Raw genomic sequence first — 17,274 nt, 5'->3', positions numbered from 1 at the left:
TGGGCAGCTCCTTGCATCTGATTTCAGTATTGATCAGATCAATCTTGTTAAGAACATTCTGAGTGTGACATCCAGCCCCATTCTGACATGTTGGGTCCGGTTCAATTGTACCACAGTCTCCCTCAGAGTGATACCTTCATAAAACTGTACATCGAGTTTGCAGCGAGATGCTGTAAGTAGAAGAGCAATCTGCAGTCACCGAGAATTCAGATCCTGAGTTTGAACACAGCTTCACATTCTGATGTTCGGTGTTTCCAGCTGGCAGGAACAGAAGTGCCATCAAAAGTCTACTCACACTTCTATGTAGCTAAATATATCCACCCCAAAGATTTCCTTTCTATCAAGCTGTCTATCATGTAAAACACTTTTAAACTGAAGTACTTGTAAGGGTATTTAATTATACAAGCAATTTGTTTTTATTGGGTTTCTCAGGACAATAGAAACATTTCAGTGAGCTGCTGATGAAATTATCTCTGTGTGTATCTGCCTGGAGGTGGAGGGGTGTGGTCACAGCTAATTCCCCTTTCAGTGGCCCAACATTAAATTTTCCTGGTGCAGGCCACTGTTTTTGCATCGGTCCACAGCTCCTCCAGGGTTCTGGGTTTCCTCTAACTGTAATGTTAGAAATGTGCTTACACTGGTCATAGCAAAAACTGGGCCTTCACACATTATTCTGTCTTAACTACACCAGTATAAAATAACACTCAACAAAAATAATTACATTGGCAACAAACAGGTTCCCAGAACAATGAGATTGGGAATTGTTTCATATTTTAAAATGGTCTGGTTTTATTTTGACTATAAAAATTTAAGTACTGGCTTGGCTGTCGATCTGTTTTGCTGTACTATGGTTTCTACTAAAATCATACCAGCAGAGAGAAGAGTATTTTGATCTTTTATTAAAACACATCACTCTTGAGTTACAGTCCAGCCATGTGCACTCCTTTAATGCTGATGTGCTATCTTTGAAATCTTATAAAGGTAATCATTAATCATGAGGCAGTCAAGAGAGAGCAGGCAGAGGATTTTCAAGTGCTTGTCTCCATACATATTCCATTAATGCTTGTTGGTGTTCCTGGGAATTTGGTCACGAGCCTTCCCTGTCTTCTTGCAATGTATGGAAATGAAAAAGGGCATTGAGGCATCAGCAGTTAGAGTTAGGCTGATAATAAGGAACTACTTGAGGGAGACAGAATAACATGTCCTGTAGTTTTTGTTGCTAATCCTTGCTTGTCATCCTGTAATGCTTAAAACATTTTCTATTTCATAACTCTAGTTGTAATTGGGGTCACTGGAATGTATAGAAGATTTTTTGGGGGGAGTTCTCATGTCTTCCTCTTTACCCATTAGAATATTTGCATCTGGTTTGAAATGTGATTTGTCAGCAGCTTCTTGCCATAAATAATGCCCTTGATGGCTGTTTGTAGAATTTACAGTAGGTTCACATCAGTCAGGTAGCATCGACACGGGATACATCTATGGAAAACCTGGTTTAGAGCAGGATGGGGATGTTCTCCCAGTTTTTATTTTTCACAGCTGAATCCTGATGGGATCTGAGGTTTCTCAGTGTTATGAAATCCAGAGCTTTTTTAGTGATGATTCGCTTATGGAGTGGCACTGAAGCTTGGAGGCCATAGAGCAAAAATAACCTCTAGTGCTGTACCTTTATGGGGGACAGAAGTGAACACAGATGCCTTCAGGGAAAGATGACTCTTGATGGATGCAGCTCACCCCACGTGGCTATCAAACTTACAGATCTTGCCTTAGCAGCTTGGCTCTCTGGGTCTCCGTCTGCTTTTACTTCAGGAAAAAGAGGATACAATGCTGGGCACAGCAGCACAGCACCTTTTAAAGAAATCCTGCAGAGCTTCTGCTGCCCTGCAAACTAAGAGGGCTTGGAGGAGGTTTCAGTCTAGAATGAGCTCCTGGGACTCTGATTTAGTTCCAGTTGCTGCTCCTGTAGGTTCCCTGCAGGAAGTGCATTTTGCAGGGCTGACCAGCATCTTAGCAGAACTTTTAGTCAGCTGAGGTTACCCTTTATGTTACGGTTATTTCCACAAGGAATGGATGAAGGAAACAACAAAGTGTGTGTACTTGTAGAGAGGAGACCACTGCTGGAATTTGCAGAGATCATGGGCACAATCCTGCTGTCATTATTGCTGCTCCTAGAAAAAGATGAATAAATGTTATCTTCTGCCTGGCCAGTGGAGCACAGGCATTCACATCTTGCCTCTGAGGGGCCTGTGTTTTTAAGCAGTTTGGGAAAGAAATAAAGGATTAAATTAAAAATTACATGAATTAAAATTTACATCTTTCAGTAAGGAAGCAAAGTGATTCTGACCTCCTCAGAAGGAAGCTCTTACTGATCCTAATACCTTAGAATTCTGCATTTAAAATTGCAAAATTCTCATTAAAAGACACTTTAAAAAGTGACTTGAGAAAGTAAGTCCTGACTTCCTGCAGTTATAAATGAGGGTGAGTTGATGTCGTCTCTTTATGAACAAAGGTGTTGGTTCCATCTGTTTTGTGCCTCAAGATCAGAGATGAGAGATGCTCTCCAGGGTTCCAAATCCTGAATGTCTCAAAGGTGCAGGAGCTCTCACCAGTGGTGTTTTGAGGGCAGTTTTTCAGTGGTGAGACTGTTGACTGAAAGTGCCATGAAGAGTTCTGTCCTTTAGAAAGTGCAGCAGTAGCACTGACCAGGAGCATATTTTGTTCCACCCCTTTCTGCTCTCATCCCCTTCTCGCTGTCTCCTGCTTGAAGATGGATCTGAGACATTTTTTGCGAAGGATTCCTGTCTCTGCCCCAGTTAAGCAGAAACAGAACGTTCTGTGATGGAGCACATTGGGAGGAAATTCCAAGTGGCAGTGGCTCCTGTGTGGCTGTGGCATGGGGTGCACACAGCACTGGTATCTGCAGAGGAAGTGGAAACTCCAAACAATTCCTGATCCATGGTGCTTCCCATAGAAAATGCAGCTGAGAGAATTCAAATTACTCTCCTGTTAAAAATATTCATCTTGAGATGGAGTTTATGGGAGTACCCAAACTACTCCTTGCTTCTACATGTCATGAAAACCTCTTGTAATGAGCCTTGAAGGTTTTAATCACAAAAAATATTTCCATCCTCCAAAAAATCTGAAAATTTAAAGTAAAAAGAATAGATAGGTCAGAAGACAATAACCAGACACTTGAGAAGCACTGACTCATTCTGCTGGATGCCCTTTTGCAGCTGTGGTCCAAAGGAGTCAGATTAAAGGAAAAAAAGATGATTTCACAGCTGAGTAGCTGAAGTCCTGAAGCATAAGATGTGATTGTAAGCGTTACATTAGCATGGAACTGCATGTTTAAAACTGAACTCTCTCTATCCCCGCATACAGCAAAATGAAATAATTTAAGTAGGTTAAAACCGATATTTTAAAAAATTGAATGTAGATTTTATATATGAATTGATTATTTGAAGTATGCCAGGCTGGCAGGACAGGTCCTATAAATGTGGAGTATCCTTTTTGCAGATTTATGAAAAAGGTATGTTTCATTCTGGAAGTCTCATTTAGGCAAAAACTCCAGATTAAGTAGATTACACAGGTCCTGTCATATCATTCATCTCTTCTTTTAAGTCTTAATGCTCATCAGACTCAAAAAGATAAAAATGTAGGAATTAAAAAAGTAATGAAGGACAGAATGGAAGCTATTATTAAGCCATTATATGAGTCAGTCACACATTCACATTTCTATACTGTCTATACAGTTCTGATCCTTCCATCCTGCAGATAATAACAGAACTACCTCGGTGGTAGGAAGTGTGACAAAGAAGGTGGCAATAAAAAATTTACGTTGAGAAGAGGAGAGACAGTCTAGGAGGGTTTTTTTTTTTTGACAGGGCAATTCATATCATGTATGAATGATATGAAGATAATAAGTAGGAAATGGTAATATACAGGTTTTGAAAAACAAGGAATGGAGAATGTGCCACCCAATTGTCAGGTTGCAGATTTAAGAAGTGAAAGGAGTTTGTTTTTCACACCAGCATAATTGTCAAACTGACTGGCACAGGTTAATGAGAAAGCCAAAAGTATAAATAGAAAGAGATAAATGAATTCACAGTAGTAGATAGGTTCATCCATTTTTTTTATACATGGGGTAAATCTTTAATCCACTTTTAGAGTGGCTATTTTGGGTTAAATAGACCTTTTGCCTCCACTGTTCTTACATGAGGCAATGCAGCAAATTTACAGGTAGTCAGTGTAGGGAAAGATGTTAATTGCCAAGTACTCGGTAAAGATTTCCTTTTTGTTAATAATAATAATAATGTTATACCTCTAAAAACATAAAATGTTACTGATGCAGACAGGTTTAGGCCATTACGTCTTTCCACAATAAAAAAGGAGGTGTGGCCTACTCTGCAAGTTTCTGTGGTTTTAATCTTTCTAGTAAAGATATGATCATGTTTGATTTATGACCAGTGTAGTAATGCCAATAAATTTCCTAGTGTTGGCTGCAGTTACACTTCTAAAGAGAAGTTTGCCATCTTCTGCTTTTTTTTCTGGTTAGAACAACCCAGTTGTGTCAAATACCTGGGCTGAGTGAGTGGTGACAAGTGCTCTGTTCTCTGTAGCTTTCTTTAGGGCCTTGGCAAAACAGAAGGTTTTGTTAAAGTACTTCTGTAGCTATGAAAATGCACCTACACCACAGTTTCACTTACTATAACTTGCAGTTTTTTTAACAACACACTCTCAATACTGTAATACAGAAAATATGACACAAGCCTGATTCAGGTTAAAAATGTGGGTAAATGAAAGTAGGTTTAGACTGATAATATTGCAGTAAAAAAAGAAATGTTCTGGTTTATAAACTAGATTCATGTAGTAACTTCACCAAACTTTGTAGTATGAGGAAGATTTCAGGTCCAAGTCCTGTTACAGAAATTGAGTGAAGCCAGCAAAGCACCCTTGCTTTGTTTATGTGGGTGTGTCCATCCCCCTGCTCAGTGCATGCAAACACTCATCTGTCCTTTGTAAAATGAGAGAGTTCATATGACGTGTTTGAACATGCCTGAGATCTTCAGAAATGCTTCACCAAACTACTGACTCTGACTTGATGTGCATTATGGACATGGGAAAGCTCTGGGAACCAGGGCTGCTAGGAGTTTGCATACAAAAATGGGGAGAGAAAGATTGGTCTGATATTGCTGAGAGTCATAGAATCATTAAGGTTGGAAAACACCCCTGAGTCCAGCCTTTAACCCAGCACTGCCATGTTCACCACTAAACCATGTCTCCAAGTGCCACTTCTGCCCTTTTCTTGAGCATTTTCAGAGACAGCAACTCCAAAATCCCACAACCCTGTACCTGCTTTTCTGTGATTGGGTGTGGGAGCTTAATTATGGCCTTGGTTCTTTCATTCACTGCCTCCCCCATAAAATAAATCCTCAATATTTGATTTGCTGTTGGCACAGCTGGGCAGAGATGCAGGATGTCCCTTTGTCACTAGGGCAGGACGTACATGGATGGTGGCTGGAGCACAAGCGCTGTCATCACTATTTGCTGCTGACAAATCACCTCATTTGCTAATCACAAATAATTATGTTTGGTAACACAGACCAGGACATTTTTCCTTCAGAGTGTAACTGCTCTCACCTGTCTGTAGGTTAAACGCAGGTCACTGGGCCTGCTTTGCTGCTGGACTTTTTAAATGAATGTTCCCTTTCCATCCCTACTTTGCTTCTGTGTAGAACCCATAGCACAAAAGCAGCACTTTCTTGCCAGGATTTGATTTCCAGTGCTCCACATGAGAAGACAAATTTCACAACTAAGAACAGGGAAGGATCTGATTGCCTTAGCCTGGAATGTTCCTTCTTTTGTTCTCCTGTTACTGATCTGTGATTCCTGTCATACATCTCCAGACTCTGGGATTATTTGCACTGAAGTCTCTTTTCTCTGTTTGACAGTGTTAAGTATCATTTAAGTGTGTTTATTTTAAGGCCTCTACACAAGAACTGTGAAAAAGAACCATAATCTAAATAAGAATCTGGGCCTGTAGTTTTGCTTTTGAAAAAAAATTTACTGATGTTTACGTGATGTAAATGCAAAGGAATGGTGCATAAATCTGGTTAAGTGTAGTTTAATATCTTGTGTGTTTTTTAAAAGATTCATCCATCTATTTGGCCAGTCTCCAAGGATGGAGCCAGGCTGAGGCTGTCAAACAAATGGATTTTTAACGCATTTCTGTGTAGTTAAATCTAGTTTGGATGTAGCTGAAACTTCAAAATGCTGAAGTACAGCAGAAAAAATTAATTATGCTAACTTTGTATGCATGCACCTTTCAGTGTGCCATCTTTAATGGCATCAAAATAAGCTCAGGAAAGCTTGTTTCTAAACATTTTTCTGTTGCACATTCAGTTAGAAGAAATTCTCAGTTGTGTTGGTGTTCTGTATGTGAACTTTACGGGAATTTCACTCCAGATTCTCTCTGTGCTGGTCTTGTAGTTGCTTAGGTAAGACTGAGGTTCCACCAGGTTCTGTAAATTAGTTTTTATGAGTAATTATTTCTTATGCCTTCCATTTGCAGAGAATACTGTGCAGGATTAGATGAGCCTTCATCTAAGATGACTGCAAGAGAAAGGACTTAACTTATTTGAAATCCTTTAGCAGTTTATTTACTTTGTAAAAAATTTTACATGTTTCTGGTTTTCCTTGGTGTTTTTCTTTCATTGTTGCTGACTTCCGATAGTGGTATTTTAAGGCTGAATACTCTTAGAGCTATTGGTTGTATGTCTTGGCTAGAATCAAGATGGTGCTCCAGGAACATTCTAGTTTGAATCATACCCTTTTTGTTTTTCTTCCTTTTGTAATTTCTTCCAGGTATTTATGTAAACTGTCAGACCAGGAGTTGCGGCAGAGTGCGGCCCGGAACATGGCAGATTTAATGTGGAGCACAGTGAAAGAACCCTTGGATACAGCCTTGTGTTTTGATAAAGAAAGTCTTGATCTTGCATTCAAATACTTCATGTCGCCAACTCTAACAATGAGATTGGCTGGGCTGAGCCAAATAACAGTAAGAACTTTTAAAAAATATCAATTACCGTTAGCAAAAAGTGTTTCTTGTCACAATTTACGATTTACAGGCTTGTTTGGAGGGCGTTTTTTTAATGTGCGAACGCAGCAGGATCCTCTTACATGCAGCCTTAGGAAATTATAGTCATGATGGTGAGTGTGGGGTTTGCTGAGAGCTGAGTCCAAGTGGTGGCTGTGTTCTGCACCATATGGAACTGGCTCACGTTACCTGAACAATTCACATGCTAAACAACACGCTTAGAACCGTGGTTTGTGACAGCTGTGTTGAAATGAAGTCCCTTACCACGGCAATATTTGTTGTTTGGAAAGGCTTTCAATCTCTTTGCATTTTTACCTTTGCAGCATCTTGACTCTGCTGCAATTAGCTGTTGTTTTGTATTGCACAAACCTCATTTTCTGTTTGTTAGTACAGTCTGTGTCTCGAGAGAGAGCATTTCTGCATTAATTAGCAGAAGTCTGAATTGAAGAGGTAAATATCAACAGCATTCAATAGAAAACAATTAAACCAAAAAAAATCCCCATCTTTCCCTTTCCCATGGAAATGCTGCACATTGCACCAGGCAAGAGACACTGGGCATTCTTGATTTGTCATGGCTTCCTACAGCCATTAACAGTCCCACAGGAGGGCAAAAGTGAAGTTTTTTATCCATCTGAGCCTTTTCAGTTTTGTGTTTTCTAAACATATTTGGCCTTCTCCCTTCTAACTGATGATGTGGAATCACTGAGGGACTGTCACTGAATACAAGTTTACTTAAACTTGATTTTGTTTCTCACTATAGTTAGAGATAGAAGTACTTTCAGTTGAATAAAGGCCAATTTAAAGAGATCTGTAAGTACTCTTAATCAGATTATTGCTGGCTTTTAACCAAAGTAAACATTTATTTACATATAGGTAAATTACTAGGTTGTGAAAAGAGGCTGTGGGCTACATCCACGCAGTATAATTGATCTTAAAATATATTTCCACTTTTGCATAGTTTCAATTACATTAGATTTTTAGATTAGATTTTTACAAAGGATTTAGAATCCTTTCCTTTGGTTTAATACAATGCTCCTTGTTCAACTGTCAGTGTATGTATTTTTGTGCATCCTTGCCAAAACAACGTCTGAAAATAAGAATACATCAGCTGCTTTATTTATTCAGGCATTTAGCTCACTTAAGGGAGTGTGAAGTTGTGTTAAGTAGTTACATGTTTTCACCTGTTGTGATTGATAAATACTGCTGTAAAAATGAGAGTTTTTAAATAACAAACATGTATTACCAGAAGAAAAATTTTGCAGTATTTTTAGACTAAAGCCAATAGTTTTCAGCTTGTAAAAATGGAATATTGTATGCTACTAAGTTACTGAGTCTGTCTCTTTTATGTGAGTGGTCTTTAAAACTGCTCTGGAACACTGAGACAATTTATTCCTCTTTCTCATTCAAGTCATGGAAAGTTTTATTTTTGTTGTTACTTTGTTTCTCTTCCATTTCACCTCTCAGTAACCTGTTGAGGTGGTTCAGCTCCAAAATACCTTCTCTCTCTACTATTGCCTCACAAATAGGATTTTCTTTTCCTGTCCTTTGGTGCCTGGCTCTGGAGAGGAGACCTGGGAGATGCTTTTTAGTGCTCAGCGTTCCTTGCTGAAGCCTTTCTCCCTTTGTGTCCTTCATAACTGCCCTGCCACATTTGTGCTGCATCAGTTGAGTGTCTGGGCACTTTAGTGGCTGGTGCCTTTAGTTTCTGACCATGTTTTGTAGATAGTAAAAAATGAAAAAGGATTTTATTCCCTCTGGCATTCAATGAAACAAAACTTGAAGTGAAAAACTTGTTAGGAGCTGAGGGGGAGAGCAAGGTGTTACAACCCCGTCCCACTTGTGCTTTGTCTTGTGCTGCTGTGTCAGAACTCTGAGCTTTTAGTTGAAGTTATTGTAAAAATTGTTTGCAAATCCCAACATGAAAAAGAACATATTTGTCAAAATTGCTTTGGAGAGGGAATTTAGTGTGGGAAGTGTTGCTCAGTGGTGACCCTCGATTTAAAATTGGTGGTAGGAGCAGTTCAAGACTCTGTCACACTTTGAGCCCTTTCAAAACATTTTCACATGGAGGTGAATCTTCAGAAAAGTCAGTGAGCTTCCACTGCTTTATGTGACCCAGTTCTAACTGGGCACAACAGCCTTTTCCTGAAGTTCTTGTCACGTGTTTTTCCACGCCTAAATATGTTTCATTTGAAATTCTCTATTAGTAACCCATCTATTAATAATTGTGTAGTCAGGCTCTCATGTCTCACCAATTTCAATGCATATTTTCCATTTTGTTTCTTCAAAACCACTTTTGCCCCCTGAAAATCGTTGAGATTAGACACAAATAAGTCTGTGTGTAAAGATTTGAGAAGATTAGTGAATTCACCTGAATTGTAGAGTGTATGTACTAGATTTGTTTCAAGAAAGGAGTAAATATTTTGATGAAGTTACACAACAAGTATAATTTTAACTTCAAAAAATCAGATTACTGTGCCTTTAATTTTTTTTTTCAAAAATAAGATGCCAAATAAGTTCTATTGCATAATTTAGAATCTTTAAAAAGATGTTATGTACATGCAAAGAATTGGATACAGAGCCATCACTATGTCTGGAAGGTGATGCTGAGGGAAGAAGTGGAAAAGAGATGCAGAACTTCTAACAGGCTTTTTTTTCCCTCTGTAATGTCTTAAATTTATCAGTTCAGACGTGTTTGAAAGCTTCATTTCATGTAAAAATACCTGGTTTTCATTCTCTAATTTTGTCTAAACAGCTTACTGAAAAACATATAAAGTCTTATAAAAATTTGTTTAATGTCACTAATACTATTTTGAAATACAAGAAAACTACCTCTATTTGGATAAAATTGTAATTTTTTTCTTCCTTTTTCTAACCATAGAATCAACTTCATACCTTCAATGATGTGTGTAATAATGAGTCATTAGTTTCAGACACAGAAACGTAAGTAGGAACCTTATTCTGAATACTTCAAGTGTTTCCTGTGCTTGCAGTTCTTCTCTGTTGTTGCTATGGTTTATACACAGTGGGGGAGCAGTGATAATCTGAGACATGGATTAGAAATATTCTAATCAGGGGGTTAATAAATGGTTTTAAATGGTGACTATAAAATATTTCTAAATGTTTCTGGATTTTTTTTTTTTTTTTGTATTAAAGTGTAGAGTCAAGGTAAGCTTTAGAAAAATGTAGATCCTGAAGTAATAAATACCTATAATGGGCTATTATTTCCATTGTGATATATAATAAGAACCAGCTAATTCATATCCATTTCATACAATTTTTGCCATCTTCTCATTTCTCTGGATTATTTATTTAACCAAGACTTGTCTTGCCATCACTGGCTCCCAACCTTGTTATTAGTTTTCTACTGAGTTTGTGAGGCAGTGCTTTTGGGTTTTTTTTTCAAAGCCATTATTTGTATACTTTGGGTGTGTTGAACAATTTTAAAAGGACTCACATAAATCTTCAAGAAGATTCACCTGTGGGATTGTATTTCAGCCAGGAAATGTTAATTTCTGTAATAACTCAATGTTAGAACTGTCAAGAATTTAAATTAAAAATACATATTTTGATATTTGAAATAATTGTTCTTGTGAAATAACAAAGTGTTTAAATTATAGAATTTTACTCATACTATACTTTTAAAGTTTCTCTTGGGGGATGGTGTACTCTGTTTATCTTGGGGGCCACTGACACACTCTCCAGTACCTTTTGCTCATTAATGGGAAGTCTGTCGTAGCAGCAGTGTCTTGCTTTCATCTGGATACTTTAATTACAAATAGTTCTATTTGTAGTGAAATCTGGCTGCAGTCATGACCACAGTTCTGTAGATTTCATGTAAAAAGCACCATAGATATCTGAAGAGAAATTTGTGGGAGTATGTTGGTATTTTAAACATAAAGAATCAAAATCGAAGGCGCTTTTGCTTTCGTGAAGATGTGGAAATACCCTGGGAATAAGAATTAAATAGTAAATACTCCAGGAGGGAACATGTTGGGAATGTGAGGTCGGCTGGGGTGTTTCCTACACGGCACTGCCAGTTCATGGGTGAGTTGTTACACTGGGACTGACAAACCTCAGCTTTATCCTGTTCTTCTCCTTCCCTCGCACTGATAATATGAAACAGAGGTAGTTTTTAGGTCATGGTAACAGTAACAAGTGATTGTGCCACTTAAACCTGATACAAAACTGTTTGATTTTCTGTGTCAAATGTAAAAAAGAAAAGTTATGAATGTGGAAAAAGAGAAGAGTGGTTAAATTTCCCTGCAGAAGAGCAGATGTACTCTGCAAGAGCATCAGAGTTATTTTAAAGCTGAAGGAAATTGTCAAATTCTCCTTTGGGATATTACTTTCTTGGCAGGGGCATCTGTAAACAGGCTGTCACTTGAAAGGAATGCAGCACGAACAGAAAACCTTCTTTTCCACTTTCGTAGTATGTGATTTTTTAAAAAAAATCAGCATTACAGTTGTTTTGGAGTTTCACCTGAAAGGTGGTTGCAAATCAGTATCAAGTATTGCTGCTCATCTTCAGATATCTTTTGGAATCACTGATGTCTTCCAGCCAAATAATCAGAAAGGGCTGGAGCAGGAGGATGGGGAAAATGTCTCACTTCTCCAGTTTGTTCAGTACAAAGCTTCCCTCTCATTACAGACTCTGCTCATGAGAAATTTTTGGATGAAAAGGCACTTAGGGAGTTGGCAGTGACTGAATGAGCAGCAAAAGGAAAGCTTTTCATTCCTGTGTTCTTTCCTTAGTGGAGAAAGGAAGTCTGAAGTTTTATTTTGTACCTTTGTAGCCTCTGCAGATTTGCCAAAAGAAGATGTTCTGCATTATGTCTGGTCATCCCCATTATATGCTTTGACTTTTCCAGATGCGTTTGGAACTGTCAACCTTTGGGATTTCTCCTTCTGTATCTTGATAAGGTGGGTTTGCGGGAGGTACCTTAAAAAAAAACAGCTTTCAGTTAGTCCTAGTTCTTCCTTGCTCAGAATTGATATCAGGATTTTTTAGCAAATATTTTCCAACAGTAGCTTCCCACCTTTATCCTCCTCACTGCAGTTTTTCCATGGTAAGACAAGCTCTAAAGCATCTTCTGTCTAGGAAAACACTGGATGTCACAAATTGCACTTGAAAGCAGCAGAAAGCTGAGACACACGGATCTGTTCTGTAGCTATCTGTGTGTCTTGAGATTTCATTTCCCTCCCTTCTCAAAGGTTGAGGCTTTGTGGTGACCGAGGATGGGCGTGGTCCAGATGTGGGCAATGTCTCTGCCACTCAACTGCATCGTATCCCTCAGAGATGGACTTTTAATTGAGCTGTTCCTGGCTCTAAAGATAGAATCAGATTCTTTGCAATCTGAGGTACTGAGGAGTGTGAAATCTTCTGAAGCTAAAAATAATGAGACTGAACAGAAGAGTCTGCAAGTCTTTGAATAAGTGATTCCTGCAACTGTTTCACTGATGTCACAGTGAAAAATGACGATGCTTTTCAGGAAGTGAGAGATACTTTTTTTTTTTTTTTTTTGGTGTTACTTGGACCACAAGAGGAAAATGTGTTGTTTTTTTCTTTAGTGAGGATACTGTCAGCTTCTGGAAATAACATGTGTAAAGAGAGATTTTGTTTTACTCTTCTCTTGGCAGGTAGCCAAGTATTCGGGTTTCAGGTTCCAGGTTGACACTGAGACAACTTCCTGACTCATTTAAAAACCTTGATTACCCTCACATAAAAAGCTTTCTACAGATCACTTTCAGGTGTCCAGAATTCCTTTCACCTGTGAACAGAAAGAACTGGATTGTTTCTTCTCCTTTCTTTCCCTCTCTTTCCTTATTTATTGAGATACTCAACTGCAAGTTCTGTGTTGCTTTTTCCCTTCACTGCAATTTCTTACCTTATGTTAACTCTTGCTTTCTCAATTTTTATTTAAGCTTACTGACTTCAGTTTCTGGCAGCTTTATTTAAACACCTCTTCTCCTCTCTCTCAACCAAATTTCAGAGATCTTTTCAGATTTTCTTTGGGGGGAAAAAAAAAGTGCATTTTTTCACTCAGCTCACTAATGTTTCTTTCTTGTGGCCCACACAGTAGTTAAACAAATATTCCAGATGATGTCAGAGTGGCGGTTTCAGAGCCTGCAGAGCATCAAAGAGGAAAATTTGTGCTCAGAAGCAAAAACATGTGCTTGAATGGGTGTTGGAAAGGTGCCTTCTGTATCCTCTTCGCATTTCTGATCCTAAATAGTTGAGATCAGGGTTTCACATCTGTTGTGTTGTAGATCCTATTTCAGTGATGTTGTCAAGAGGTGTTAGTGTTCCTCCCTTGCAAGCTGCCAGTTACAGAGCTGCAGTTTTTGGTTGGCGCTTTTATATTCTGTTTCTCAGTGATGTTGAGGACTCGGTGTTGTATTTCATCCAGCTCTGAGCTGGTGTGTTTTTGTTGCTTCGTGGGGAATTGACTGGTTGAATAAATAAGGTTTCCTTTGAGGGGGGGTTACTTTGCTGTGGGATTTGTTCCTGGATTTGGGTCATCATGTGGGTACCAAGTATTGCACCACAGCTTTAGATTAAAATGTTTCTAGGACTTTAACCCAGTCCTTTCATAGAGAGGTGTTCTTTGACTTACCAGGAAAATGCATAAACTGGAGGATATGAACAAAAATCAGGCTCTGCTCCCCCTCTTTGTAAGTGCAGTTCCAAACATCAGGTTATATCACCAACTGCACAGCTCCCACTCTCTTCCTTGCACTCTCATGGAATGCCTGGGGAAACTTACGTCAAAAATGCTTGAATTTCATTTCCTGGAAGTAAACCAGTTATTTTTGACAGACATGAATTATCAGTGAGTTTACATGAAAAGTTCTAGGGAGAAATGGATTAAGTGTTGTGTACATTTCCAGTGTGAGAGTGACTTAGAGACAATTAAACCAGAGTAGCTGCTACCTTTGCCTTTTTATTCTCTTCTCCCTCAGCCACAACACAGACCCCCAGAGAGTATCAAGTTCTTCAAATGACTTTTCCTATTGCTATCCAATTATTAAATCCATGAAAAACAGCTAATATGTGTTACTCCCAAGGTGAATTCTCTTACTACTAAGGTCTGTCTGAGTTGAATATCTAATTTGTAAAACCATTCCTTGTGCTGCTGCTTTCATGTGAGAGGGAAAAGCACATCTGTGCTTTGATCATAACACATGATTTTTACTCTTGCCATTTCCTTTAATATGAAAGAGTAATTTTTTTCAAGAAAACCTTTCCTGAAGTGGAAGTGTTCAGGAAAGAAGTCAGACATCCTTCATTTGCACTGAAATCAGCTTTTTTGATGAATCCTTGAATCTGATAGTGTAAATATATTCCTTAGTAAATCAGAGAGCAAAATACTTTGTGGGAGTAATAACTTGATCATTTTAAAAGGTAGTGATTGCTATGCTCTCAGCCCTCAGTTTCTGGGAGGAACAGTTCTCTCTGGGAGGCACAAGGGCTTCATTCTGCTTTGCACAAGGATCCTCTTGTTTTTGGTCCTCCTCAACAAATCCATATCAAATGAACATTTGATGTACCTTCAGAAATCTGAGATGTCGTTTTACCACAGTTGAGCTTACCAGAAGGATAAAGAGTTTGTTACTGCTGAGAATACATCCATTAAAAAAGGCATTCCTTCAAAAGAATTATCTGTGGTTTTTCAGAAGAAACATGGTGTGAATTAGAGACAGAACTGCCATGGTAATTTAATAAAATGTGAAGGAACTCACTCCAGAGGAGAGCTTTTGTTCTTTCCTTTGGAGTGGTTAAAATGCAACATATGACTGCGTACAAAGCCTAATGGATATTGTGCCATGAGCAGGAGTGTTTGGATAAAGAGACCCCATGAGGAGTATGTCCTTTCGTACTGGCATTGCCTAGTGAGGCTGGCAGTGTTTGTTTATCCAGGATTCCTTCTGAAAGCTACACCTTGAAAAATTCAGATCCAGGAAGAAAGGAAAGGTCTTTCTTCAGACTTTGGTAGACAGAAATCCAAGCCCTGGTAGAGTCAGAAACGTGCATGTGCCAAAGTTTGGGTTGGGTGGGCATCTTCTGGGTATTGGGGATAGTTGGGTTTTGGTTTGGTTTTGAAATGAGGCTGTGGGATGTTAAGGACATCTTGGATTCATGGAACAGATGTAGCTTATCTTTTCAATCCCTCTTTGAGCAGATCCCCTGTCAAACTGACTTTACAGTGTGAGAACTAATTTATTGATAAGCTGTAAATGATAACTGTTGGCAACCTTTTGTACCTTGTGAGCCAGTTATTACTTAAATGACTTAAATTACAGGACATTGTCTTTGAACAATGTGAGAATATTTGATTCCCCATGTCCTGGAATTAGAAGAGAACAGTGTGGAAATGATGTGGAGTAACAGGAACTTTGCTCCTTGAGTTCAACCACAAGGATCAGGCAGTTCAAAACAATCGAAGCACTGGCAGCGTGCCCCTGAATAGTGAATCCTGTTTGGAAAACCTGCATTGGCAATCTCTTTTTACCTAAAGAATCCTGTTTCCTTCTTGAGCATGATAAAGATTCGGCAGTCCTGGATTTTAATAGTAACCATAAATGTGACATGGAGAGAAGTGGTAAAAATAACTCTTCCTCAAGTCCTCTATGACACCCCTCCCTCCATCCTCTCCTCCCTGTGAAACAGAGCACTGTTATTCCAGGGCCTTTTAAACCAAAGGCTGGCCTTTAAATACTCTGATGTCCTGTAATTGCTTCTGGTGCCAAAATGGGGGTAAACAAACGTTTGCTTGAAGAGAAGGAATAAAAAGGAGCTTATGCACTGCTTTCCAGACAGGGCAGTGCTTTCTGGAAGTTCAACTTCTGTTTTGGAAAATTCAGTTTCCTTATCCTGGTCAGTTTGAATATTTGCTTATGGAATGGCAGTGGGTAAATTCCCTGTGGTTATGGATGAAGCAGAATGAGGATTTGGAAGTATCTGTGTGCTGCACGTGTGTAAGTATGACCATGGCAAACATGGTTTGGGAGAGTTGCCATTTGTGTAAGAGAATCTAAAACTATGTACATGGCTTCTTTAGAAAATAATTTCTGTCACTCCCACCTTTAGCTACATTTCAGTGCTTTGGAATTTCATTATAAACTTGGATTAAATAGCAGTGTCAAAATCATACCTGTGAGGTCTTTGGAATTGTTTGCGCGTGGTCTGTTGAGCATTAACTAATAAAATTAGTAGAATGATTGGTTATGTTTGCTGATGATCCAGAGGGGAAATATTGATATTTGGCATTAGTCTTCCAGCTAAAGAAAAGAAATATGGAAATCATTTGCTTCCTGCTTGGAAAAATGAACATTGACTATGGTTTGTGTTCAGAAGGTTTTTGTGCCCTCACTACAACTGCAGATATCAACTTGCAGGATGTGCTATGCTAGGGAAGAGCACAGAGTAAATATTACAGGCAGATAATTTTATATTTTCACTCTTTTTTCATCTCCAGGTCAATTGCAAAAGAACTTGCAGACTGGCTTATCAGCAACAATGTAGTTGAGCACATTTTTGGACCAAATTTACATATTGAGGTTTGTATTTAATTACTGTTAATTTGGTATAAACATGGAGCATTAACTTGTTGTTCTAGTAAATCTTTCCTCACTGTGTTCTCACTTTGCAGATCATCAAACAGTGCCAAGTGATTCTGAATTTTCTTGCAGCTGAAGGGAGACTTAGTACTCAACATATAGACTGTATTTGGGCTGCAGCACAGGTATATATCAAATTTTTGTAATTGCAGGAGTGATAAAAGAAAAACAATATAAAATAAGTTGATTTTGTTTCACATTCCTAAAGTTGAGTTTTTTGTGTTTTCTTGGCTGCCTGAGGATTTTGCTGACCAAAATGTCAAGTTAGGTAACTGCCACAGTTACTGGGTTATTTATTAGATGCAAAAAATCACCCTGGCTACTTTTTTTTGAAGGCAAAAAATGAAGTTGTATAGCAAGGACAGTGTTTTCACCAAGAATGGGGATGAAGGTTTTAGGGTAGTTGCAATATTTTTACTATTGTGCAAAATTGCCTTGCTCCTGTGTATTGTAGCTTCCATTTCTGGTACTCCTGGTGGGAACAATCAGGTGAAAATTGTGGCAGTGAAGTTTACAGCTGTGCTCCTCTGCTGGTGTTAAAATCTATAGAAGGCACTGAA

General features: G+C 38.6%; 1 protein-coding gene across 14 annotated transcripts in view; it reads left to right on the top strand.

Annotated features, from left to right (window-relative positions):
• USP34 (ubiquitin specific peptidase 34) overlaps nt 1-17,274 on the top strand; it is a 111,827-nt gene that overhangs the window by 31,638 nt on the left and 62,915 nt on the right. For all 14 annotated transcript variants that reach the window (XM_082276605.1, XM_082276607.1, XM_082276611.1 and 11 more), the window contains exons 7-10: nt 6,862-7,054; nt 9,975-10,036; nt 16,573-16,654; nt 16,747-16,839. In XM_082276605.1, coding sequence (XP_082132731.1) covers nt 6,862-7,054; nt 9,975-10,036; nt 16,573-16,654; nt 16,747-16,839 — 430 coding nt within the window. The remainder of the gene's footprint in view (nt 1-6,861; nt 7,055-9,974; nt 10,037-16,572; nt 16,655-16,746; nt 16,840-17,274) is intronic.

The sequence above is a fragment of the Coloeus monedula genome (genome assembly GCF_965178545.1).
Source record: "Coloeus monedula genome assembly, chromosome: 2".
Classification (NCBI taxonomy): domain Eukaryota; kingdom Metazoa; phylum Chordata; class Aves; order Passeriformes; family Corvidae; genus Coloeus; species Coloeus monedula.
Note: the sequence above shows the minus strand (reverse complement) of the source record. Positions and strands in the feature narration are given on the sequence as shown.